At 49.6% G+C, this 22,060-nt stretch overlaps 3 protein-coding genes across 3 annotated transcripts in view; 2 read left to right on the top strand and 1 right to left on the bottom strand.

Moving 5' to 3' along the window:
- The first annotated feature begins 9,557 nt into the window (after positions 1 to 9,557).
- PPP1R35 (protein phosphatase 1 regulatory subunit 35) lies at positions 9,558 to 10,763 on the top strand. The gene is made up of 4 exons (XM_055340561.1): positions 9,558 to 9,871; positions 9,952 to 10,207; positions 10,286 to 10,422; positions 10,511 to 10,763. The coding sequence occupies exons 1-4, from the start codon at positions 9,635 to 9,637 to the stop codon at positions 10,682 to 10,684; spliced, it is 804 nt and encodes a 267-aa protein (XP_055196536.1). The 5' UTR covers positions 9,558 to 9,634; the 3' UTR covers positions 10,685 to 10,763.
- A 964-nt stretch (positions 10,764 to 11,727) lies between these two features.
- MEPCE (methylphosphate capping enzyme) lies at positions 11,728 to 17,108 on the bottom strand. The gene is made up of 4 exons (XM_055341317.1): positions 14,134 to 17,108; positions 12,736 to 12,954; positions 12,436 to 12,562; positions 11,728 to 12,331 (listed from the first exon to the last, which is right to left on the bottom strand). Exons 1-4 carry the CDS (start codon positions 15,811 to 15,813, stop codon positions 12,279 to 12,281), a joined length of 2,079 nt encoding a protein of 692 aa, XP_055197292.1. The 5' UTR covers positions 15,814 to 17,108; the 3' UTR covers positions 11,728 to 12,278.
- Positions 17,109 to 17,631: 523 nt separating this feature from the next.
- ZCWPW1 (zinc finger CW-type and PWWP domain containing 1) overlaps positions 17,632 to 22,060 on the top strand; it is a 30,407-nt gene continuing 25,978 nt past the window's right edge. The window contains exons 1-2 of the mRNA XM_055341195.1: positions 17,632 to 17,656; positions 17,758 to 18,153. The gene's annotated coding sequence lies outside the window, so the exon portion shown is untranslated. The remainder of the gene's footprint in view (positions 17,657 to 17,757; positions 18,154 to 22,060) is intronic.

Here is a 22,060-nt window from a genome sequence, read left to right as displayed (position 1 = left end):
CGTGGAGTCTGCTTCTCCCTCTGCCTGTGTCTCTGCCTCGCTCTCTCTCTCTATCATAAATAAATAAATAAATAAATAAATAAATAAATAAATAAATAAATAAAAATTAAAAAAAAGAGATGAATTTGTAGGCAGGGGGCTGGGTGCTGATTCCTATGGCTCAGCGAGTAGTCCAGGTTTCCTTCTAAAACTCAGTATCTGGGATGCCTGGGTGGCTCAGTGGTTGAGTGTATGTCCTTGGCTCAGGGCATGATCCCATAGTCCCGGGATCGAGTCCCACATCGGGCTCCCTGCATAGAGGTTGCTTCTACCTCTGCCTATGTCTCTGCCATGGCCACCTGATACTTTGGACATGATGCAAGACCTACTGTGTGCCACCCCCCACTCCCACCCCCAGGCCTTAGGATGTCGGAGGCCACTGGATAGGCCTGGCTGGACATAGACCCTCCCAATTAACTTCTTCACGTGGTGCTGACATGGCCCCCCCTTCACCTTCCCCACACAGAGGGACCCCCAGTCAGTCATTCTTCTATGATGGCAATACCAGTCTCCCCTTCCCATGCCTCCTACACCCCGCCTATCTCCTACCTCCTACTCTTTCTCCTTCTGCCTTCACCTGTTCCCCTTGGTAACTCTCTGGAGCCTGGTGAAGCCCCTCTCAGGACAAGATGGTCTTTCATGACCAAATTTTTTCCACCATGGAACCTCTGGTCTCAGCCCTTTAGGGATGGGGATGTGGAAAGGCGAAGTGTAGGTGAGATCCTGGGAAACACAGAGGCCTGAGCCTGTGGTACAGCCCAGACTTTTCCCCCAGGTATATTGGTTTTCTGGGGCTGCTGTAACAAGTTGTCACAAACTCGGTGGGTTAAAACATTAGAAATTCATTCTCCTACAGTTCTGGAGGCCAGAAGTCTGAGGTCGGTTTCCCTGATCCGAAATCAAGGTGTGGGGAGAGCTGTGCTCCCTCCAGAGGCTCTGGAGGAGAATCCATTCTTTGATTCTTCCAGCCTTTGGTGGCCTTATTGCTCGGATCTCTGTCACATTGTCCCCTTCTCCTCTGTGTCACGTCTCCTGCTGCCTTCTCCTTTTAAGGACACTTGGGATTGAGCCTCATATCTCTGGGAGGTCATTATTCAGCCTCCTACCAGTCTTCACCCCAACACACACGCAAGTGTTGATCACTTGGTCTAGGAGTGGTGGAAATCATCCAGGAAAAGAGAAGTAGGAGAGGCTCCAGGACCAGCACTAGGTCAAACTCAGTAGCTTCTAGGTGGGCCCACCTGGGAGTAGGGGGGTGGGCAGCAAAGCCTGGAAGGGACAACCACATTTCTTCCCAAGTTGCACATCCCAAATAGCATTTGCCCAAAAGCCTCTTTCATGCCACCTGCCCCACTTGCAGGTTGGGAAGCACTAGGGATTGTGGTTAAGAACCTGAGTAGTCAGACCCCGGAGGTAGGCTGAGGGATCACCACTTATCAGCTGTGGTTCTCAAAGTGTGGGCCAGCACCAGCAGGATGAGCATCCCCTGGGTGGCTCAGATGGTTAAGCCACTGACTTGATTTTGGCTCAGGTCATGATCTCTTGGTGGTGAGATCCAGCCCCACATCGGGTTCTGTGCTCAGTGCAGAGTTGGCCTGTCCCTTTCCCTCCCTGTGCTTGCTCTCTCTCAAAAAACAACAAAACAAAACAAAACAAAAAAAACCCCCAAAACTCCTCTCCTCAAATAGACAAATAAAATCTTTAAAAAACAAAATAAGGCTTACACCAAACACATAGTGGTTATTAGGATTAAAAGAAGTTATGTCCACAGAGTGCTTACCGCAGTGCCTGGATCTTCAGGGTTGGTGCTCAGTGGATATTTGTGGCTTAATTGGAGGAGCTATCCAATGAGCAACGAATAATGGAATATGAGTGATGTGTTTTTCACTTACTCAATGAACATTTACTGAGTCAATCTGGGTCCGGCCAGGTGTTAAAGGTTAATTCCCCGCAGTACCCAATCTTGCCAGTTCACAGTGGAGGGCGGGTAAACTGATGGTCACGGTTCAAGGTGAGAAGGGCCCCAGCTAAGGATGGGCTGCAGGAGCCCACAGATGAAAGGAAGGAAACCATTGTTGCTGTACGTGCTTTCACACATGTGTTATCTTTTCCATCTCTGAACAGAGCGCTAGAGCATGGTCTACTTCCTATGCCTCCTTGCCGCGTGTCTTCAAGCAGACTGCTTGGCCTCTGTGCATGCAGAGGCAATTCCCTCATCTGCAAAATGGGAATCATAATGTCCTGTGGAGTTTGGCTTTAAGCAGCACACACAACACCTAGCTTATAAGAGGTTCTGGAAGATGTTACATCTCTTCTAATTTTCCCAGCCATCCTGTGTGATGGGGGTATTACGCTCATTTTAAGTCCAGAAGGGAGGGATGCCTGGGTGGCTCAATGGTTGAGCGGCTGCCTTCAGCTCAGGGCGTGATCCCGGAATTCAGGATTGAGTCCCACATTGGACTCCTTGCAGGGAGCGTGCTTCTCCCTCTGCCTGTGTCTCTGCTTCTCTCTCTGTGTCTCTCATGAATAAATAAAATCTTTATAAAAAAAAAAAGTCCATAAGGGAGAGAAACACATTAGAGACCCAGGCCAAGGTTAGTTATTGCAATCAGGCCCAAACTGAGGCATTGAGCTTCCTGGCAGCGGCAGCAGGGCCTGGGGATGAACTGGCAAGGTCACTATCTTGAGAGTTCCTTCATTTACATAAAAAAAGGAGGCGACCCAGTTCCCTGGGGGACCTTTAGGGCAGCTACTCCCAGGCTGGCCCTTGCCACCTGCCCTCTCCCCCTCCAGCTCCTGGCTAGAGGCTTGCCAGAAGCACAGTTGCTTCAGTGAGGCTGCAACGGAGTCACAAGCCTGCTTTGATTTCAAAAGGAGGGGACACAGAACCCTACCTCTCAATGGAAGGAGTGTCAAAGAAATTTTGGCCATTAAAAAACAAAACAAAACCACCACATTACACAAATCCCAAATTGTCAGAATCAGGGATAGTGTTTACAACGTGAAAAGAGTACTTTTTTCTCTTCTTTGACATTTATTTTCTCTGTGGCAGACGCTGTCCTAGGTTCTGGGGAACATGATCCCCTTCACTCCCTTCTTGTCTGAGAATCAGCATAAGTGGCAGGCATGGGGAGAGGGAGGTGGAACACCAGACAGAGGCAGGTGCCTGGGCTTTGGCACTGTGTACCTACCAACTGGGGACCAGGGGTCTCATAGCATCTAAGGAGTCCTCTGCTTTGAGCCCCGGGGTTCTTTTTATTATTATTTTTATTTATTATTTTTTTTTAATTTTTTAAAATTTATTTATGATAGGCACATAGTGAGAGAGAGAAGAGGCAGAGACATAGGCAGAGGGTGAAGCAGGCTCCATGCACCGGGAGCCCGATGTGGGATTCGATCCTGGGTCTCCAGGATCGCGCCCTGGGCCAAAGGCAGGCGCTAAACCGCTGTGCCACCCGGGGATCCCGAGCCCCGGGGTTCTAAGACACAGCTCAGCCTGTGCCTGGATGACTCAAGGGGGTAGCATGGGGGGTGGGTGGGGACAGTGTGGGGACAGAAACACAGGCTGAGATGAAGGGGAAGCCTTTGGACAAGAGAGAATGGACATCTGTGGAGGCTGGGGGCCCTTTGTCCCAGTAGTTTTGGGGGAGAAGAGTCCTTCTGCTCCACCCGAGATTCTCACAGCCTCAGCAGTAATGGACACCAGTGGGCTCTGGGCCAGGTTTCCTTCTCTGCCACCCTGGAACCCTGTTGGAGCCTCAGCCACCAGGTAGGACCCCAGACTTCAGGTCTCCTCAGCCTCCTCCTCCTGCTCTGCTCCCCCCACCCCCACCCCGGTCCCTCCACAAGTTTCTGTGCAGCTGTTCAGGCTGAGGTTACTACTAGGCACCACATGGTCCCTTCATACTGTCCCAAGCCCCCAATACCTTGTCTCTGGTCCCATGACCTGCATCTCTCCTCTCTGCCTACAGCACCTTTGCCCCCACCCTGTCTTTTCCTGTTTGATTGGCGTTTGGCAGATGGTCCTGGAGCTACTGCAGAGAGTAGACTGACTCCAGGGACTCTGATCCTTCTCTTCCACCAACCATCCTTGGGATCTAGAAGGACCTCACACCAGCACCTCTCTTGTCTGATCTAGAGGTTTCCATGCAACCCTTCACCTTTGAGACCCTCCAACATCTCCCGAGTGTCCAGTCTCAATGAGTAGCAGCCTGCTCACATCCCATGGCTCTGAAGGTGCTGATGCCCTGCTAAGCAGAGATCTGTCAGGGTCTGTGTCCCAAGGTAAGGCCAGCAGCTTACTACACTTTCTTTTGCATACCCCCCAACCCCACACATGTGGCCCCATCTTCCAGGATTATGGCTGCAGCTTTCATGGCTCTGACCCCACCTGCCCTGCTCATGGCCTCCATCCCCTTTCTTAGAACTCTTGCAGTTTTTGGCCAGCCTCTCCTCAGGCTCATTTAGGCCCTAAGCAACTGGCCTCCACCTTTTTGTTTCCTGTGTTGACATTAAGGACATTCCCTTTCCCAGCCAGCCCAGGCCCCTCACTCACAGTATGCTCCCCCATGGTGAGCCCAGCTCCACTCAATTCTCCATAACCCCAGAAGTGGAAGTGTCTTTGGGTTGGTCCCCACCTGTAGGCAGCAGCCAGTTTAGGAGTGGGAGATGGGAAGGGAGGTACCTTACAGATGGGGTTTGCAGAGGTTGGTGGTAGAAGGTTGTTGCCTCATTTCTTTGACTTGGCTTGGCTATATTGGAGGGTAGTTTCCTATGGAGCCTTTGCTCTTCCCCTGCCCCCTCCTCCCTGATGGGGCTCCTCAGCTAGCCTCTGCAATAGTCTCAACCACTCTGTGGGTCACTGCATTGAAGACATCTCACTGCCACTCACCAGCATGGTCCCTTAAAGGACCTCTGACCCTATCCTGTTTCCAATCCCCAGGAGAAGCTCAGGATGACTTTGAATGACCCCTTCCAGAACTCAGACTCACCTTCCCCAAACTAGGATCCAGGTCTGGGATCACCCCTCCCAGAAGACTAAAGGGAACACCACTACCTGGCGGAGTCTAACCCATCAAGCCAGAACCTAAGAGCCAAAAGTGGGACCTTTTCCTGAGGGTCTGCTCTGTGTCTCGTTCCCTCTTCCTTCAGTATTTCCTCTTCCTTCCTTTCTCCACCCTTCCCTGGATGGGTGACAGTGCAGAGATGGGACCTCCCCAGCCTAGGGTGGTGGTGGAAGGAGGGGTTAGTTGATGAGGGCTTGGGCAGGGCCCCCTCACTTGGCAATCTCAGGTAGTGGGGTCAGGAAAGCTTTTCTGTTTTCCCCCTCTTTTGCTCAGAGCGGGGGGCAACTATTGGACCATATTTTAAATTTCTCTCCTAACTCCTTCCTGCTGGGTTCCCCCTTCCCACCTCTGCTATCCCCAGACAGGGCTTGGTTTGGTGTGGCATGTAAATGAAATCCTTCTTTGCGGAAGAGGGTACAGCTCTAGAACATGCCACCATGGGGAGACTCTAAAGTTAAGGATAGAGAAGGAGTCTTCGTCACTTATCAGTACTTTCTTTTTAAAATTTAATTTATTTAAGAGAGAGCGAGCACGCAAGTAAGAGCAGGGGGAGGGGCAGAAGGAGAAACAGACTCCCCACTGAGTAGGGAGCCCAATGCAGGGCTCTATCCCAGGACCCTGAGATCATGACCAGAGCCAAAGGCAGAGGCTTCACTGACTGAGCCACCCAGGCACTCCCTTATCAGTACTTTCTTAAAGGGGAGTTTTGTTGTTGTTGATTTTTTAAAGAGGAGAAGCAATTCTAAGCCTCTTAGCTGGTCTAGCCAAAAAATTCTTAGGAAGAGTGGTGGCAAGACTGAGATCCCTCATTCCCTCACCTCCACCCACCCATCCTCATATTTGTATTGTTTCTTTAAAGTCATTTGGTGGTGAATTTTCCACTTCCTGGAAGCCACCCATAAAATGGCAAATAGGATGGCTTGCTCTTATCTCTGTGTCTGGGCCTAGGAAGAGGTAGTGGCTATATTTTAAGGCTGAAATTGAGCAGCTGAGCTTACTGAATTCATGGCTAGGGATCCTGTAGGGCCTTTATATCTACCAGCCCACCCAAAGCCTGCGGGGTAGTTTCAAGCTTCAGCTGCAACACTTCCTGTGTGCCAAAGCTACCTCAGCCTCCTTTAAACAAACAAACAAACAAACAAACAAACAAACAAACAACAAACACAATTTTTATCATAGAAATGCTCAAATGTATACAAAATAAGGGAATATTATAACAACCCTCCATGTACCCATCACCCATCTTCAACAATTATCCACATTTGGCTAGTCCTGTTTCCTCTATACAACCGCCTTCACACACTGCTCCTTTTCCCAAAACCAACACCGCTTTTAATTACATTTTTATTGAGATCCTTGTAGATTCACATGCAGTTGTAAGAAATAAGACAGAAGGATCTCTTGTACACTCTCCCTAGTCATTCCCCTGCCTTGTAACTGCTGGAGACTGAATATTCGTGTTCACCCCCTATGTCTTATGTTGAAACCTAATCCCCAGTGTGTGGGTCTTTGGAGGTCGGGTCTTTGGGAGGTGATCAAGTGACTAGTACTCTTATAAAAATAAGAGGGGATGCTTGGGTGGCTCAGTGGTTGAGCGTCTGCCTCTGGCTCAGGGATTGATCCTGGGGTCCTGGGATCAAGTCTTGCATCAGGTTCCCCACAGGGAGCCTGCTTTTCCCTCTGCCTGTGTCTCTGCCTCTCTGTGTCTCTCATGAATAAATAAATAAAATATTAAAAAAAAAAGATTCTGGGTAACTCCTTGCCCTTCTACCATGTGAGGACACAGTGAGAAGACAATCATCCACAAACCAGGAAATGGTTCCTTCCTAGACTCTGAATCTGCCAGCACCTCTATCTTGGAATTTCCAACCTTTAGGATCATGAGAAATATATTTCTGTTGTTTGTAGCCACCCAGTCTATGGTATTCTGTTATAGCAGCCAGAACAGACTAAAACAGTAACATTTTGCAAGACCATACTATAGTATCTCAAGGATACTGACATTCGTATAATCCACCAATTTTATTTGGCTTTCCTAGTTTTGTACTCACTCATCTGTGTGTGTGTATTAATTCTATACACTTTTATCACCCATGTAGGTTCCTGCAGCTACCACCACAGTAAAGAAAACCAACTGTTCCAACACCAAAGTATCTTTGGAACTGCCCTTTTATGACCATGACCATCGCCATCCCTCCACCTCCTCCACTTCATCCCTAACACTTGGCAACCACTAAATCTGTTTTCCATTTCTCAACTTTTGTTAATTTCTGAAATGCTAGAAAAATGGAACCATTAGGCATGTGATATTTTGGGATTGCCTTTATTATTATTATTTTGCTGTGCTCAGCATAACCTAGCCAATTCATCCAAGTTGCTATATATCAATAGTTTGTCCCTTTTGATTGCTGAGTAGTATTCTGTATGCCATAGTTTAACTCTTTACCTCGTGTAGGATGTTTGGGTTGTTTCCAGTTTTTGGCTATTATGAATAAAGGTAGTATAAACATGTTTAGAGGGGTTTGAAGTGCCCAAGGATACGGAATTAGCTACCATATTCTGGGGACCACAGGTGCTTACAGGGTCCATCATTGTTTCTGAGGGCTTTTTTTAGTGGACCAAATTAGGATATAATTTCAATTGAAACTAAAACAAACCAGGAGTTCATAAGCTACTTCCTAAATTCAAGACAACAGGGAATTTGCATAACAGTATATATATATATATATATAATATATATATATATATATATATATATAAAATCTTTTCAGCTATGCCAAAATTCTGGTTCTGATAATAACATAATGATGTTTTATCCTACACATTTTCACCTGTTTCCAACATGACTACTGAATACACTGTAAGATTTTAAGGCAGTTTGTTCATTTTTAATGGCAGTTAATTTTGTTCATAGGGTAGACCTTTGGGATGTACAGTTAAATTACTATTTTTTCAAGTCTTTTACAAGAGGTCCCTTCTGTGTAGTTAGGTCACCAACTAGATACACATTTAGGTTCATTTGTTTCATTTTACTTTCAACTTTTAGGGACTGGTTTTTAAAAATTAATTTCTGTCATATAATCACGGAAAACATAAGTTTCCAAAGTCAAATACACACACTATATTCAAAATCTAGCCTCTCTTCCTTTTATTCTATTATCTCCTTCTCAATGTCAGTAGCCATTAAAAGTTTTTGAATCATACTTCCACTTTTAATAAAACACAAGTATTTGCATTTGTATCTCCCTACTTTCACAAATGAATAGTAGAGGGAATTCGTATACTTTCTTATTCCTTTCTTCAGCAAGAAAGCTTGCAGTGTTTCACACCAAAGATTCTCAGAAATTTGTGTGTGTGTGTGTGTGTAAAATGCAGGCAGCATTCCGCCCCATCTTCCACAGCAGTTTTTGGTAAGATAAAGCATGTGAAAACTCTCAAACTGCAAAATGGTACACAAATGTGCCTGTTGACTATTAACCCCTTTTGGGGAGAGCCTCAAGACTCATGCACCTGACTTAGCACATTTTGCACAAGAAACAGGCTCACAGAACTGAGAGCACCTGCCCCGAGGAACACAGGGAAAGGATGGGAAATCCGGTCTCCTGTCTGGCAGGAGTCCAGGATAAATCCATGGAGACTTTTTTATTTTTAAAGATTTTATTTATTTATTCATAAGAGACACACATAGAGACATAGGGAGAGGGAGAAGCAGGCTCCCTGTGGGGAGCCCCTCCCGGGACTGGATCCCAGGATCCCGGGATCACGACCTGGGCCAAAGGCAGGCACTCAACCAGCGAGCCACCCAGGTGCCCCAAGAGACTTTCTTTGTAAAAACTGTACTCAATATACAGATACCTATTTTTATAAAGATGAATATGTTAGGGGGCCCCCAAGGGGGAAAAAGTCACAGAAGACGCCAGGCTGAATGAGGCCGTTATCGCCCGGACAACCACGAACGCCCGGGGTCCCGGGAAGGATCCCGGGGCTGGGGGCGGCGAGCCCCGCCCTCACTCCTCCTGGGGAGCTTCGGTCCCGGGTGGGAGGAACGCGAGGAGCTGCTGTGGAGGCACTGACCAGGGAGGGCCAAGATGAGGGCACCTGACCCTCCTCCAGTTAAAGCTGTCCCATTTGGCGCCCGGACCGAAGGCAATGACACACCCACCCTGGACTCCAGCAGAAGTCAGGTAAAAACTGCAGGACAAAGACACCACGTCCGCGTTTCCAAACGAGAAATGGCCTTCGTGAGGACCCGTAGAGCTTCCACCGGTAGCGATTCCAAAACTATGGTTTAGGGGCGGGGGCGAGGATTTGCGGGCGGAAGCCCGCGGGAGACCGGGAGCGGAGCAACGGAAATGACGCTTAGTAGCGCCAATGGGATGGAGCAGGGGCTGGACTTCCCGCCCCGTTGGACAAGGGCGAGCGGTTTCCGGTAGCGGTGCCCGGGGGGGAGGGGGAGGGGAGGGGTTGGCGAGTTTGTGTCCCGTGACCTCTGGCCTCCAGAGACCTTGCACCCCAGCAGCCGCACCAAGATGACGGGCTGTGGGTTGGCAGAGCTGGAGTTGGTCGAAGGGGAGGAGGCCGTGGCGGTCCCCGGGCCACCCCCAGAACCCCGCGCCCCGGAGCCCAGAGCCCCAGTGCCCGAGCCTGGTTTGGACCTGAGCCTGAGCCTGAGCCCGCAGTCCGAGACCCCCGAGCGGCAGACCTGCAGTCCGGGTCGACGGAAGGGGCGGGCGGACCGGCGGGGCAGGGCCCGCAAGGGGCGGCAGGTGAGCTGGGGGAAGGCCTGGCCCCCAGCCTGCCGACGAGCCCGCGCCCACCTCGTCACTGCCTCGCTCTCTGCTCCCAGGTCCGCTTTCGTTTGGAGCCGCTCTCCCCGGTGCGGTCCGAGCCGCCGTCGGCCGCCGCCGCGCCAAGCGAGAAGCCCGCAGCGCCGCAGGACCTGGGGGCGCCCGCTCAGCAGAGCAGCCTGGCCTTAAGCCTCGAGTTGCAGGCCGCGCGGGTTGCTGCAGCCGGGGGCCAGTTCGATGCCGCGAAGGCCGTGGAAGAACAGCTGAGAAAGTCGTTCCAGACTCGCTGCGGTTTGGAGGAGAGCGTGGCCGAGGGTGAGAGAGAGACGGCCGGCGGGGCGCGGGAGTGGGGATGAGAAGCGCCACTCACCTCCGCTCCCCCTGCGGTCTCAGGGCTGAACGTGCCGCGCTCCAAGCGGCTCTTCCGAGACCTGGTGAGCCTGCAGGTGCCCGAGGAACAGGTGCTGAACGCTGCGCTGAGGGAGAAACTGGCGCTCCTGCCACCACAGGCCCGAGCCTCGCCCCCAAAGGTGAGGGACCTGGGCTTCAGTTTCCGTTTCGTGCCCCTTCACCTTCCCAAGTGTAACTAACCTTGCTTTGGGTTCCAATTCCCAACAGGAGCCACCTGGGCCAGGGCCCGACATGACCATCCTTTGTGACCCAGAAACATTATTTTATGAGTCTCCACACCTGACCCTGGACGGTCTGCCTCCTCTCCGTCTTCAACTCCGGCCCCGCCCTTCAGAGGATACTTTCCTCATGCACCGGACACTGAGGCGATGGGAAGCCTAGACGTGGAGGCCCCCAGGATTGCTAGTTAATATTTTTGTGTTAAAACTATTTTTCAGAATAAAGTGGTTTTGCTAACAAATGACTCTTCTTCGGAGTCTTAAAATGGGTTCAAGCCTCAGGTGGAAGCTGTCTGGAAGTCAAGTTTTTGGCCGTTTTGGAACTTGGTAGTGATGGCAAGTTGAGAACACTGTTCCACCTCTTCCCCTGACCTGTCATAGACACCACGTTTGTTCCCTTGCGTTTTTTGTTTTTTTGTGAGTGAAAGCAGGGGAGTGCAGCGGGGAGGGGGGCAGGAGAGGGAATCGCTAGCAGGCTCCACACTCAGCCCAGAGTCGAAGTGCAACTCCATCCAGAGCCTGATGCTCAACCCACTGAGCCACTCATGCGCCCTTGCACTATTTCTTTCTCATCACTAACACGTGGATGAGTCTCAGTCTGTTAGGCTTCAAGGAGTCCTTCTTTCTTAATTACCTGGCTCCAGGAGCCTGAGAGGCAGTAGCTATTTGCACCCAGTTATTGAAATTACGTCCTTGTCTTTACTTGGAAGAGCCTTGCCCATGTTTACACCAGATCCAGGAGTGCTCAGTATTTGCTGAGTATCAAAGTTCCAAGAACACTGGACATGCTGAAGAGTTTCATGTTAATTACCTAGTCATCTAATTGCACATCACAGAAAAGGGGGGAGAGGGGGTGTCCCTGGAGCAGGTGGGAAGGTCTGTTCAGTAGTGCCTTTTTCTAGCTCCACTGTTAATTCTTCCAAAGTTAGCCTTTGTCCCGCGCTCCCACAAAACATTCTTGTCAATGCATTTTTGGGGGACGGGAGATGAACTCTTAAGTTTCACATAAAATTCACGTTATACCTCTCCTTCCTGATTAGAGTTCTGACTCATTGTGTATAGATGTAACTAGCATTCAACACTCAATCTTCCCAACCACTGAAAAATCTGTCCTTAATTCTTGAGACTCCAGTTTGGGCAGAGGAAACCCAGGTGTTTTTGGAGGCACCAACCCTTTCCCACTAGGTAGAAAGTGCCAGACACAAGTGTGGGGGCCACTGCCTGAAACATCAAATTTATTGTGCTGTTCTTACATTCCAAACCCAACCCCCTCTCCCAATGGAGGTGGGCAGAGGGAAGGATTTTCACAGTACCTGCATGCCTCCCTGCCAAACTTCCCCTTCACTTAACCCTCAGTCCATCTATCTGTGGTCCACTGCAACACAGCCAGGGACAAGGGCTGAGGAGAAATGGGAATCTCCTTTGGAGAGCAGGAGGAAGAGGCCAGAGAACTTGATACCGCCCACCTCCCATACCCTAGGAGAACAGAGGTCAGCAAACAGTCCATGCCATCCAGCCCAGTGAGCTGGGGGAGAGAGGAAGATGTCGGTAACTCCAGCACAGCTGGGCTTGCTGCTTAGATGCCAGAAGTGTAGGGAGGAGGCTGGGGCAGCAACGTAGGAAAAGCTTTCTTTGCAGATCCATGAAAGGAAACAATTTTTGGAGCCAAAAGGAAAGACTTTGAGATACTTTCCTTTTCCCCCAGGTCCTTAAGAGCAGTGGGTAACTTCTTCACACTTTTCTGTTCAGGGGGCCACTCAGTGGCTGGGGGAACGGGCCTTGTGGAACAGGTACACAGAACGCTGGAAGCCTGAGGAGAAAATGTGCAATCAGGAAGGGATGGCAGAACTCCAAGACTCCACAGCATCTGCCTTACCATCCCCTCCCTGCCCCACCCAGGTCAGCCAACCTTACCTCTGGAGGTGTTGTGGGGTGTAGCCACAAGCTCATAGCTGGAGAAGCCCACCTCTGGGGATGTCAGGTAGGAACTGAAGTGCTCTGGCCTCAGCTGGATTCGATAGTAGTTCTTATAGATTGTTTCCTAGGCAGAAGGGCAGGGGACCACATCAGCCTGTTAGCTTCTTCCCTGGTGTACAGTGATGCCCACCCAGGGAAACTGTCCACCTTGTTCAGAAAGTATTTCTCCTTTTTTGAGGCCTTTCTTGCCCCAACTAAAGGAAGGATATCCCAATATCTACCCAATTCCCAACTCACTGTCAGAGTCTTTCTCTTGCTGTAGGATGACCAAGGTTGGGGCTCTAGGACCAGGATGCCCCCAGGATGTAGATGCCGGTAGATTCGGCGAAACATGCGCTTTAGCCCCTCATCTCCCCAGTTCAGATGCACCCACTTGGTGAGGCTGAGGCAGAGCACCACATCATACTCAGGTGTTTGGGCCTCCACCAGCTCATCTCGATCCAGCACATAGTTACCCTGAGGGCAAGAATTGGGGGCAAGGTCAACAGAGGCAATAAAAGAACGACTGCCTCCACACAACCTGCTCGGCATCCTCCAAAACAGAAAGTCCTACAGCCTTAGCCCTTGGCCACAACCTTCTCTGACATTTGTCAGACTAACTCCCAGCCTCATTTTCTTGCTTTACATCCTCCTGCCCCTGCTTTCTGGTGGTGATAAGCCAAACATAAAAAGGGAGTGTGGATCATTTTACATTGACCAAGTTACCCAAAAGAGGTCTCCAAACTGAGGTGAAACATCAGAGGAAAAAAATGAGGGTTCTCCTGGGTCCATCTAGTACTTATTCCCACCCTGCAAACATTAAGCTGAGTGACCCAATGTTTTGCAAAGGGTCCTAACCCAGGTTTGAAAGGGAACCAACCTGTGGTTCCTTCCCTGGAGTCAAGGTTGGCAAAGTTCCAGGCCTATTTCCTTTCTCCAAGAGAAGTGAAAAGCCCCAGCCCTTAGGAAGCCTTTTCTAGATGATAAATTCATCAACATCTGCAAAATCATTTTTGCAAGCTTAACCCAACCTGCCACCACCAGTTGGCTTAACTGGAGTATTTTATGGAGAGCTATGTACAATCAGGGAACAGACACTCTGAAGACTACCCTTCCCACTTACAGAGGACTCCAACTCTCCCCATCTCAAGATCTCAGGTCACCATGAGATGACCTATGGCCAAACTACTTGGGGTCCTGACCACCAACTCTTCAACCAACTCTGGATCTAAGTCCCTATCAAAGTATTAGTCAGCCACCACCCTATTCCTCCTCCCACCCCAAAACATTCCATGTCTGACACCTATCCCTTCATGCATCTGCATTCAGTGCGTTGGGAAAACTTTCCAACTGAACCAAATCTAGTGAGCAGCAGGAGCAGCCTGCAAGGGAAGGTGGACTGGTCTGGATTATAGTCCAGGACAGAAGCAGGGCAAAAGGAGTCATGACAAAGGAGCCTAGGTAGAGCCCCCATGTTTCCAGGTTATGGGGCGGGGGGAGACACTGTCAGTCACAGATTCAGATCCCTGAAGATCTGGTTCTCCTGGCAAAGAGTGCATGCAGAAATCCCTCTGGGTCATAACTTTCCTGTCTTATTCCCACTTAATCTCATCTTCACACCTGGCCCCTATACCAAGAGCCTTCAGACCCTCTTACCGTGACGAAGACAACATTGTTGGGGAAGACTGATGTGTCTGCTCCATCCAAGGGCACTTGGGGTGCAGCGATGGGACCCCGGCTGGCTGTCAGTGAGGCTGGGAAGCAGCTTCTCTTTCGGACGGTTATGGTCCCTTCTTCACTCTCTGCCCCTGGGTCCCCCTCAGAAGTCTGGGATGGCAGACGCAGCTCCTCAGACAGGTAGTGTCGGATGTTTTGGCGGGCCGAATGAATGAGCCGGGAATCGATATCCAGACCCACCATGCGGGATGGGCCCCACTTACAGGCAATGCTCAGGGTCAGATGGCCCACATTGCAGCCCAGATCTAGGACGTCCCGACCCCGAAACCACTCAGGCTTCAACACTCGAAGGCGCCCATCCTCACAGGAGGGATTTCGGTAACCATAGTACTTGCAATAATTCCCATACTGGAACTTGAGCTGTTGCTTTTTGAAGCCTGCTGCAGGTAGTGGGTGGAGGTGGAGGTGGTGGTGGTGGTGGTGGCGGCCTCCCCCACTCCCTCTGCCCTTCTCCTTGGGACCCTGGACTCCACCCCTAGCTCCTGCCTCTGACTTGCTGGAAGTCCTGCGACGTTTGCGATGTCGTGAGGAGGAAGACGGGGTTGCAGAGGTAACTGAGGCAGCTGGAGGGGCTGAAAGGGAGCTTGAGGGACCCTGGAGGGCAGATGGAAGGGGAGACACGACCTCATCCCTGCAGTTGATGGCTGTGTTGAGTTCATAGGGCTGAGGGGCATCCCGGTTGTGGCCCCTGTGCCGCTGCTGCTGTGGGGTGCCCTCCCCATGGAGTGAGGGAGTGAGGGGGGCTGTGGGGAGCACAGAGTGGCTATCATTCCCTCCGGTTGCCTGCTGCTGCTGGTGGTGCTGTCCCCGGTGTCTATGCCGCTTCCGACCAGTCTTGAGTGGCGATGCAAGAACTACCTGGGCCTCATCAGTGCAAGTATTGAGACTGAGCGGGTCAGTAATATCTTTGGGGATGAGGATCTCCACTGGATCTCGCCCCTTGGCCGGAAGTGGAGATGACTTAGGGGTCTCTGCATTGAGTGCGCGGCTCACTTCCTCATCCAGGAGGCTATTCAGGTTCAGTGGATCAAAGATATTGCCCCCCAGGAGAAAGTTGGAGGGTAACACAGAATCACAGTCCGAATTAACCCGCCTGCGCCTCTTGAAGGCCGGATGTTTGAAGCCTCCACCACCCCCTCCCACGTTACAACTATTTCTCCTCTTTCCCCCACCTCCCCCAGGGGGCCGGTGGGGCTGATAGCCATTGCGGGGTCGAGGAGGGGCAGGGGGACCCAGTTCTGTTCCGCCTCCTCCCCTTCGCTCCTCCCCAACGTCAGGGGGAGCGGCTCGCCCGTGGGGATCCGACAAGCGGGCCTCCCCATGAGACTGTGCCTGGGGGCCGCCCCCTCGTTGCTGCTGCGAGTGGCCTCCCCGAGTGGATGTAGCCCCGGGGCTCTCCTTGCCGACCCCAGAAGCCGGGGCCCCCGTCGAGTGTGTGCGCGGGCCCGGCCCACGCTGCGTCCCGCCGCAGAGCTCCCCGGAGGCGGCCTCTCGGTGAGGTTGCAGCGTGGGGCCGCCCCCTCCGCCCGACTCCTCTTTGAGCGGCGGCGGCGGGGCCGGCACCAGAAACGGCTCCTTCTTCGCCGCCATCTCGATCATTTCCTCCCCTTATTCCGTCCCAGTCGAGGGCAACGGGGGGGGGGGGGGAGAACTAGGGGGCTTAACCCCCCTCCCTAGAGCCCGCTCCCTTCCCCCCTTCCCTGAGTGCGCGCGCAGCTCTGCTCTTCTCGCCTAGTCTCGCGCCCAAGCGCCTCCCCCGAAGCGCGCCCCACTCGCCCGCGAGACCAAAACAAGATGCCCGCGAGAACCGAACTCCAGGAATCAACCGCGCGTGCGCCACCGCCTTTCTCCTCCACCACTACCGCTTCGCCGCGAGCGCGCACTGCTAAAGCGCGTTCCTCTCGCCCCTGAATTACGCATGCGCACTCCGCCACCACCCTGGTTGCGCGCGCATGAGTACGAACCAACTTAACGGCTCCGGGAGTTTAAATATAGCCCACCTCAGCCCCCACAAAAGCCCACCACCCCAAACTGACACCCTACTTCCCTTCGCAGCTATGTCCGTCCCTACTGATATCCTTTGTCTCTGCCGCGCGATCCCACCCACCGTAGGCGGGGGACGGGGAGCTGGTGTGAAAAGGTCTCCTTGACACCCGACCCTTGTTCCTGAGGAATGAGTCTCAGCGGTCTCCGCCCGGCTCTAAACCCAGCAACCTCCCTACCCCGCCTCCTTCCTCCCCCTAGCGGGCAGCGCCTGCGCACACCCTTTTGGGCATGCGCGGGTAGATACAGCACGTGTTGGAGATGACGCCCCGCCCTCCACCCTAGGGGCGGAGACTGTTACGTCGCTTCCTTAGATTTGGTACACGCAACGTGCGTCAGCACGGTTTGGAGGGGGCGTGGTCAACGAGGGCGGACCTCATGAATTATTCATATTTCGATCGCCCCCTTTGCCTACCTACTTAGAAAGGCTTCCGAAGGAACGGAGGGGTGAACCTAAAAGTAGAGGAAGGGAAGGAGAGGAGCGTACAGACGGTTTGCCTACGAACTGTTCTCAGTAAAATACAATAAGTCATTGTAACTCACCCCCCTGGGAAATAGTCTCTGCTGAACTGAAAAAAAAAAAGGCACTAAAACAGCCGATGTTGTCCAACTTCCTCTTCCCCCGAAATGGCCGAGTCGTTTTCTCGCTCCTCCGCTTTACCCCAATGGCGATCACCTGGGGACACCACGCCCTCCTCTCCGCCTCCACACCCACAGCCCTGGCACCAACACCTCTTCCCACCACCCGACGCCTGCGCGCGAGCCCCTAGCCCGCCACTGCGTCCCAACGCCCACCGCAGCCACCAATAGCAGCACATTTGCCGCCACCACCGCCACCTCGCACGCAGACCTTCTCAAGCACACGCTCTCTTCGCGCAGCCTTATATAAAAACGAGTGTGGGCGGGGAAGAGGGTTCGGCCTGCTTTGGGCCCCCTGCCTCGGCCAATGGGGAAGAAGCTGCTCGGCGCCCTTTCCACAGGGTGCTAAGGTGGCGCGTTCTCCCTGCCAACATAGCTTGGGGAGTGGGTCCTGTGGCAGAGAAGAAGGCGGGAGGGGCGGCAGTGGGGTTGCAGATAGTCTCAACTAAAACATCAAGCTAGGGCGTGAACGAGACTAAAAGGAAGAATAGGAACCAGGAAACGAAAAGAGGAAGGAAAAAGCAGTCTGGGGTAGAGAGAAAAGTTAGTAACAGACAGATGTGCTTCATGAACGATCAGGCGCTGCTCCCGCCGCCTAAAAAAAAAAAAAGTGAGGACACTGAGGATTATGGGATTTGTAGTTTTACAGGGCATTCGGCTGGAAGATGGCGGCTAGAACAGTTGCGCAAACGCAGAAGCAGTTTCAGCTGCGCATGCGCCCCAGTTTTGGATGCACGCCGCTGGGGTGGCAGCGCAGCTAGTGCGTGTCCTCACGCCTTTTCTTTGTGGCGGGAAAACTGGGTCGAGGTTGGAGGGGTTTGCGGAATTGCTGCAGTGGCTCATTCTGCTCTTTGCCTTTAGGTCCTCCTTGCTCCAGAAGGTAGCTGGCTTTTCTCCGGTTGCAGATGAAAGTGCTAGGCGCTGCCAGTCCTGGTACCCGTCGCCTGAGGAGAAGTTTTCTCTTCTGGACAACCAACTCTTACCCCTCCTAAGAATCTCCACCGCAGACCTACCCTCAGCAAACAAAAGTGACCCAGTATCCTGGCGGCCAATGACGGGCTGAGCAGGAATGAGAATACGGGTGCCTCCCCCCGGGGTGGGGGTGCGGTCGGGCCTCTAACGGGAAGTTATCTCATGGTGGCGGTTCCTGAGGTGGAAGAGAGGCTTGCAGCAACCCCCTGTCTTATCCACTGAGGGGAATCAAGGACTTGGACTCTGGTACCTCCGATCTTAACTACCGTCCTTAAGAGAGAGTTGGTGAGGGAAGAGAGCGGGGAAAATGCGGATCTCCAGAAGTTCTTCCCTCTGGTTTGAAGGCGGAATTAGGGTTTTTACTGTTCCAGACCATGGCACCTTGTGAGAGGAAATGGTGCAGGGATCTAGGGGTTCGTGGGAATGTGCTTAAGTGAAACCAATAAACAAAGGCGAGTTAGTTTGGTAACGAGCACCAGTGGCAGTGTTGGAGCTGGCAGATAAGAGTCAGAATGAAATCAGCCCCCACAAAAGAAAACTTGTATTTTGGTGCTAAGTGGCCATATCTTTGTGCTTCCTTGCCCTCTGAACCGATAAGCTTCAGTTCACCGAAAATATATTGAAGAGATTTGGTACAAGGTTTAGTTCGTAGTTACCACAGTAAATGTTGTTAGATAATGGGCAGTAAAGGGAGCTGGGATCTTGTTTTTACCTTTTTTCTTGTGAAATCATGCTTGCTGAGGAAGAAAAAAAAAACCCACTATGGTTATTAATGGGGGCATGAAAATAAGCAGGGATCCACATGCCATTAGACATTGATGCCAAAAGGAAATCAGACTCCAAGATGAAAGATTTTAAATATAGTGTTCCAGGCTCATGGAGCCTGCACAGACTGTGTGTCTGAGGAAAATTCTAAAGGGTTTACTTGTATTCTCTTAGACCAAGGATTCCAGGAATAGTATAAAGAGGAAACAATTAGATAGTTAGAAATTTCTGAACACGTTCTAAATGGGAGGGAGGAGGGTTACTGGTTTTTGAAAAGTATTGACATGACTGAATTGTTATTTAGCTAGGTCAGTTCTCAAGCTTATTGGTCTCAGAACCCTCCTTACTATACTCTTAAAAGTTGTGAAGGACTCCAAAGATTGGTTTATAGCTATATAACTTTTATATCTATTGATAGTAACATAACACATTTAAATGAATTAATTATACTTAATAATTATGTAGATATAAATAACATTTTTATAAAAAATACATTTTCCTAAATGAAAAAAATTTAGTGTGAAGAATGGTGGTGTTTTACATCTTTGCAAGTCTTTTCATGTCTGGCTTAATAGAAGACAGCTGGATTTTTATGTTTCTGATTTCAATCTGTTTCAATCTTTTGTTTTGGTTAAAGTATATGAGAAAATCCAGCCTAACATGGATAAGTAATTGGAAAGGGGCGGGGACCCCCAGAGGTCTTTGGATCACACTCTAAGAACTGCTGAGGGAGATGATTTCACCTTAAAATCACTGTGGTGATCTTTAGTGTTCTTCTTCTTCTTCTTCTTCTTTTTTTAAGATCTTTATTTGTTCATGAGAGACAGAGAGAGAGAGAGAGAGGCAGGCTCCATGCAGGGAGCCGGATGTGCGGCTCAATCCTGGGACTCCAGGATCACTCCCTGGGTGGAAGGCAGACACTCAACCGCTGAGCCACCCAGGCATCTCAATCTTTAGTGTTCTAAATGAAAACAAAACAAAACCAAAAAAACCCCAAAACACTTCATTCACCTTCTCTTGGTTCTCTTTATTCCTTATTTCCAAGTTCTTTTTCCCTTTTACACTCTTTCTTATGTTGGGTGGGTAGGATCTGATTTATGGAATTTTCTTTTACTTTCTAACTTAAAGCATTTTTTAAAATTTTTTTGCCTTTCTCATCTGAGGTAAAAACATACAAAACAAAACAACCCCTCAAATGTTATTCCTGGCTCTAGAGCCCTTGGGCATTTAGTAGCTGGTCAGATGAAAGTTGGTGGTATTTTGTGTGTTAACTGGTTTAAAATATTTTTCTCTCTCTCTGGACTACATTTTAATATTATTGTGGAAGAAGAAAATTCGTCTGAAACAGAGGAGCAGAGACTTGAGTTGTCAGAAAGTGACTTCCTGGCTTTCCCCTTTCTATTGATCAGTTTAGATTTAGACATTTTTTTTAAAAAAGTAATGTTCTTTACAAACACACTCTAGATTAAGGGGGAATTATATATTGCTGCTTATAGATTTACATTTTATTAACAATGATCCACAATTTATCCAGTTGGTTGGGGCGCCAGTAACACATTTTGGCCTAGAGAGGTCAGTGTAGGTTTAGGTAATGATTTGAACCTAACTACTAGAAAATTTTGCATTTTTAAGTGGATCAGACACTTTATTTTTTCAAAACACTATTTAAAGAATTTGGAATTTAGGGCAGCCTGGGTGGCTCAGTGATTTAGCACCACCTTCAGCCCAGGGTGTGATCCTGGAGACCGGGGATCGAGTCCCACTTCAGGCTCCCTGCATGGGCCTGCTTCTCCCTCTGCCTGTGTCTCTGCCTCTCTCTCTCTCTGTCTCTCATGAATAAATAAATAACATCTTTTAAAAAAAAAGAATTTGGAATTTAGAAAATAACCTTTTTTTAAAAGATGTTATTTATTTATTCATGAAAGACACACACACACACACACACAGAGGCAGAGACACAGGCAGAGGGAGAAGCAGGCTGCATGCTGGGAGCCTGAGGGACTCAATCCCGGGACTCCAGGATCACACCGTGAGCCGAAGGCAGGCCCCAAACCGCTGAGCCACCCAGGGATCCCTAGAAAATAACTTCTGAAGTGGTAACATTGTCATGTTATAAAATGCTAGAGATATACAAGGGGTGTACAGTAAAAAGCTGTCTTCCACCCAGCCACCAGTTCTATTTCCTAGAGACACTTCTGTCAGTTTCTTGTATATTCTTCCAGAGATAGTTTATGAATATTCAAGCATAGTATGTAGATACACACTTTTATTTTTTATTTTTTTTCTCATAGAGTAAATAGACTTAGGGGTTCATGGTGATGATTTAACAGTGAGAACAGTGCTCCTGTTCAGTGAACAGTGAGAAAATGTGCTCCTTTATATAAAGGAAAAGTAGTCACAGAACTGCACATCTGAATTATTCACATTTACAGAAGTGAGACAAGGAACAAAAAAATACCAAAATATAATTTGAAAATCCATGCTGTAGACACACTAAGTTAAGCTCCCAATACCTTTTTAATTCATCTTGGGATCTAGAGGGAGGAATTCTATACCCTGAGTAACTGAATGTTCACCATAGTTTGGTCATTTGAGGGTCTTATAATTTGAAGATCCTTTAAAAGGACATGTATATATCTTATATATAAGATCTATTTTATGCTGCCTTTGGGTATCTTTATAATGGGAGATGACATAGTTGGAAGATCGAGTTTCAGGTCCAGGGCCTTCAAATTTCTCAAAACCAACAGTCAGAAATAAGATCATTGGTGGAATAAATGTGTTATTAGTAGAATTTAGAGGCAAAAGGCCTGGGTTCATCTTGGCTCTACCATGTATTAACACTGAGGCTTTGGGCAAATCACTTACTTGCCTTTTGCATATTTTTTTCATCTGTAAAAAGGGAAGCTGCCACTTTGTGACCTCTGCAGACCCTCCCAGAGCTACAATGCTTGTTATAATTGTTACAGGAATAAGAATAGCTTACATGCGGTAAGCCAAAAGAACACTGGGTAGAAGGGTTATAAGAAATTTAAACTGATAAAACAAAAGGCATTTTCCTTCTAATTGCTGAGTAGAAATAGTACACTGGTGGAAAGTAAATTGGAAAAAAATGTACAAATTATTGCAACGTCATAAGATGATTCTTGGCACTGCTAGGCCACAGATACCTTATAGCTGTGTGCAGATGCTAATCTCTTCGGCCTGTGGAGTGGCTGGGGCCCTCATACTCCTGCCTCTCAGTTTTCTATGGCCATGAAAAACCTTTTATTCCAGAATACCTGGAAATATAATTTTCTGTGTGTTTTAATGTGTATTTTTAATATATGCTTTCCATGTGTGCTGTAATATTAAAATGGGTTTGAAGCACTGAATTAGACTGTTGGGATATAGCATACCACAGTTAATAGCACAGACTTTAAAGTCA

The sequence above is a fragment of the Nyctereutes procyonoides genome, unplaced genomic scaffold (assembly GCF_905146905.1).
Source record: "Nyctereutes procyonoides isolate TBG_1078 unplaced genomic scaffold, NYPRO_anot_genome, whole genome shotgun sequence".
Lineage (NCBI taxonomy): Eukaryota > Metazoa > Chordata > Mammalia > Carnivora > Canidae > Nyctereutes > Nyctereutes procyonoides.
The sequence above is the reverse complement of the archived record's forward strand: the minus strand, read 5'-3'. Positions and strand labels throughout refer to the sequence as shown.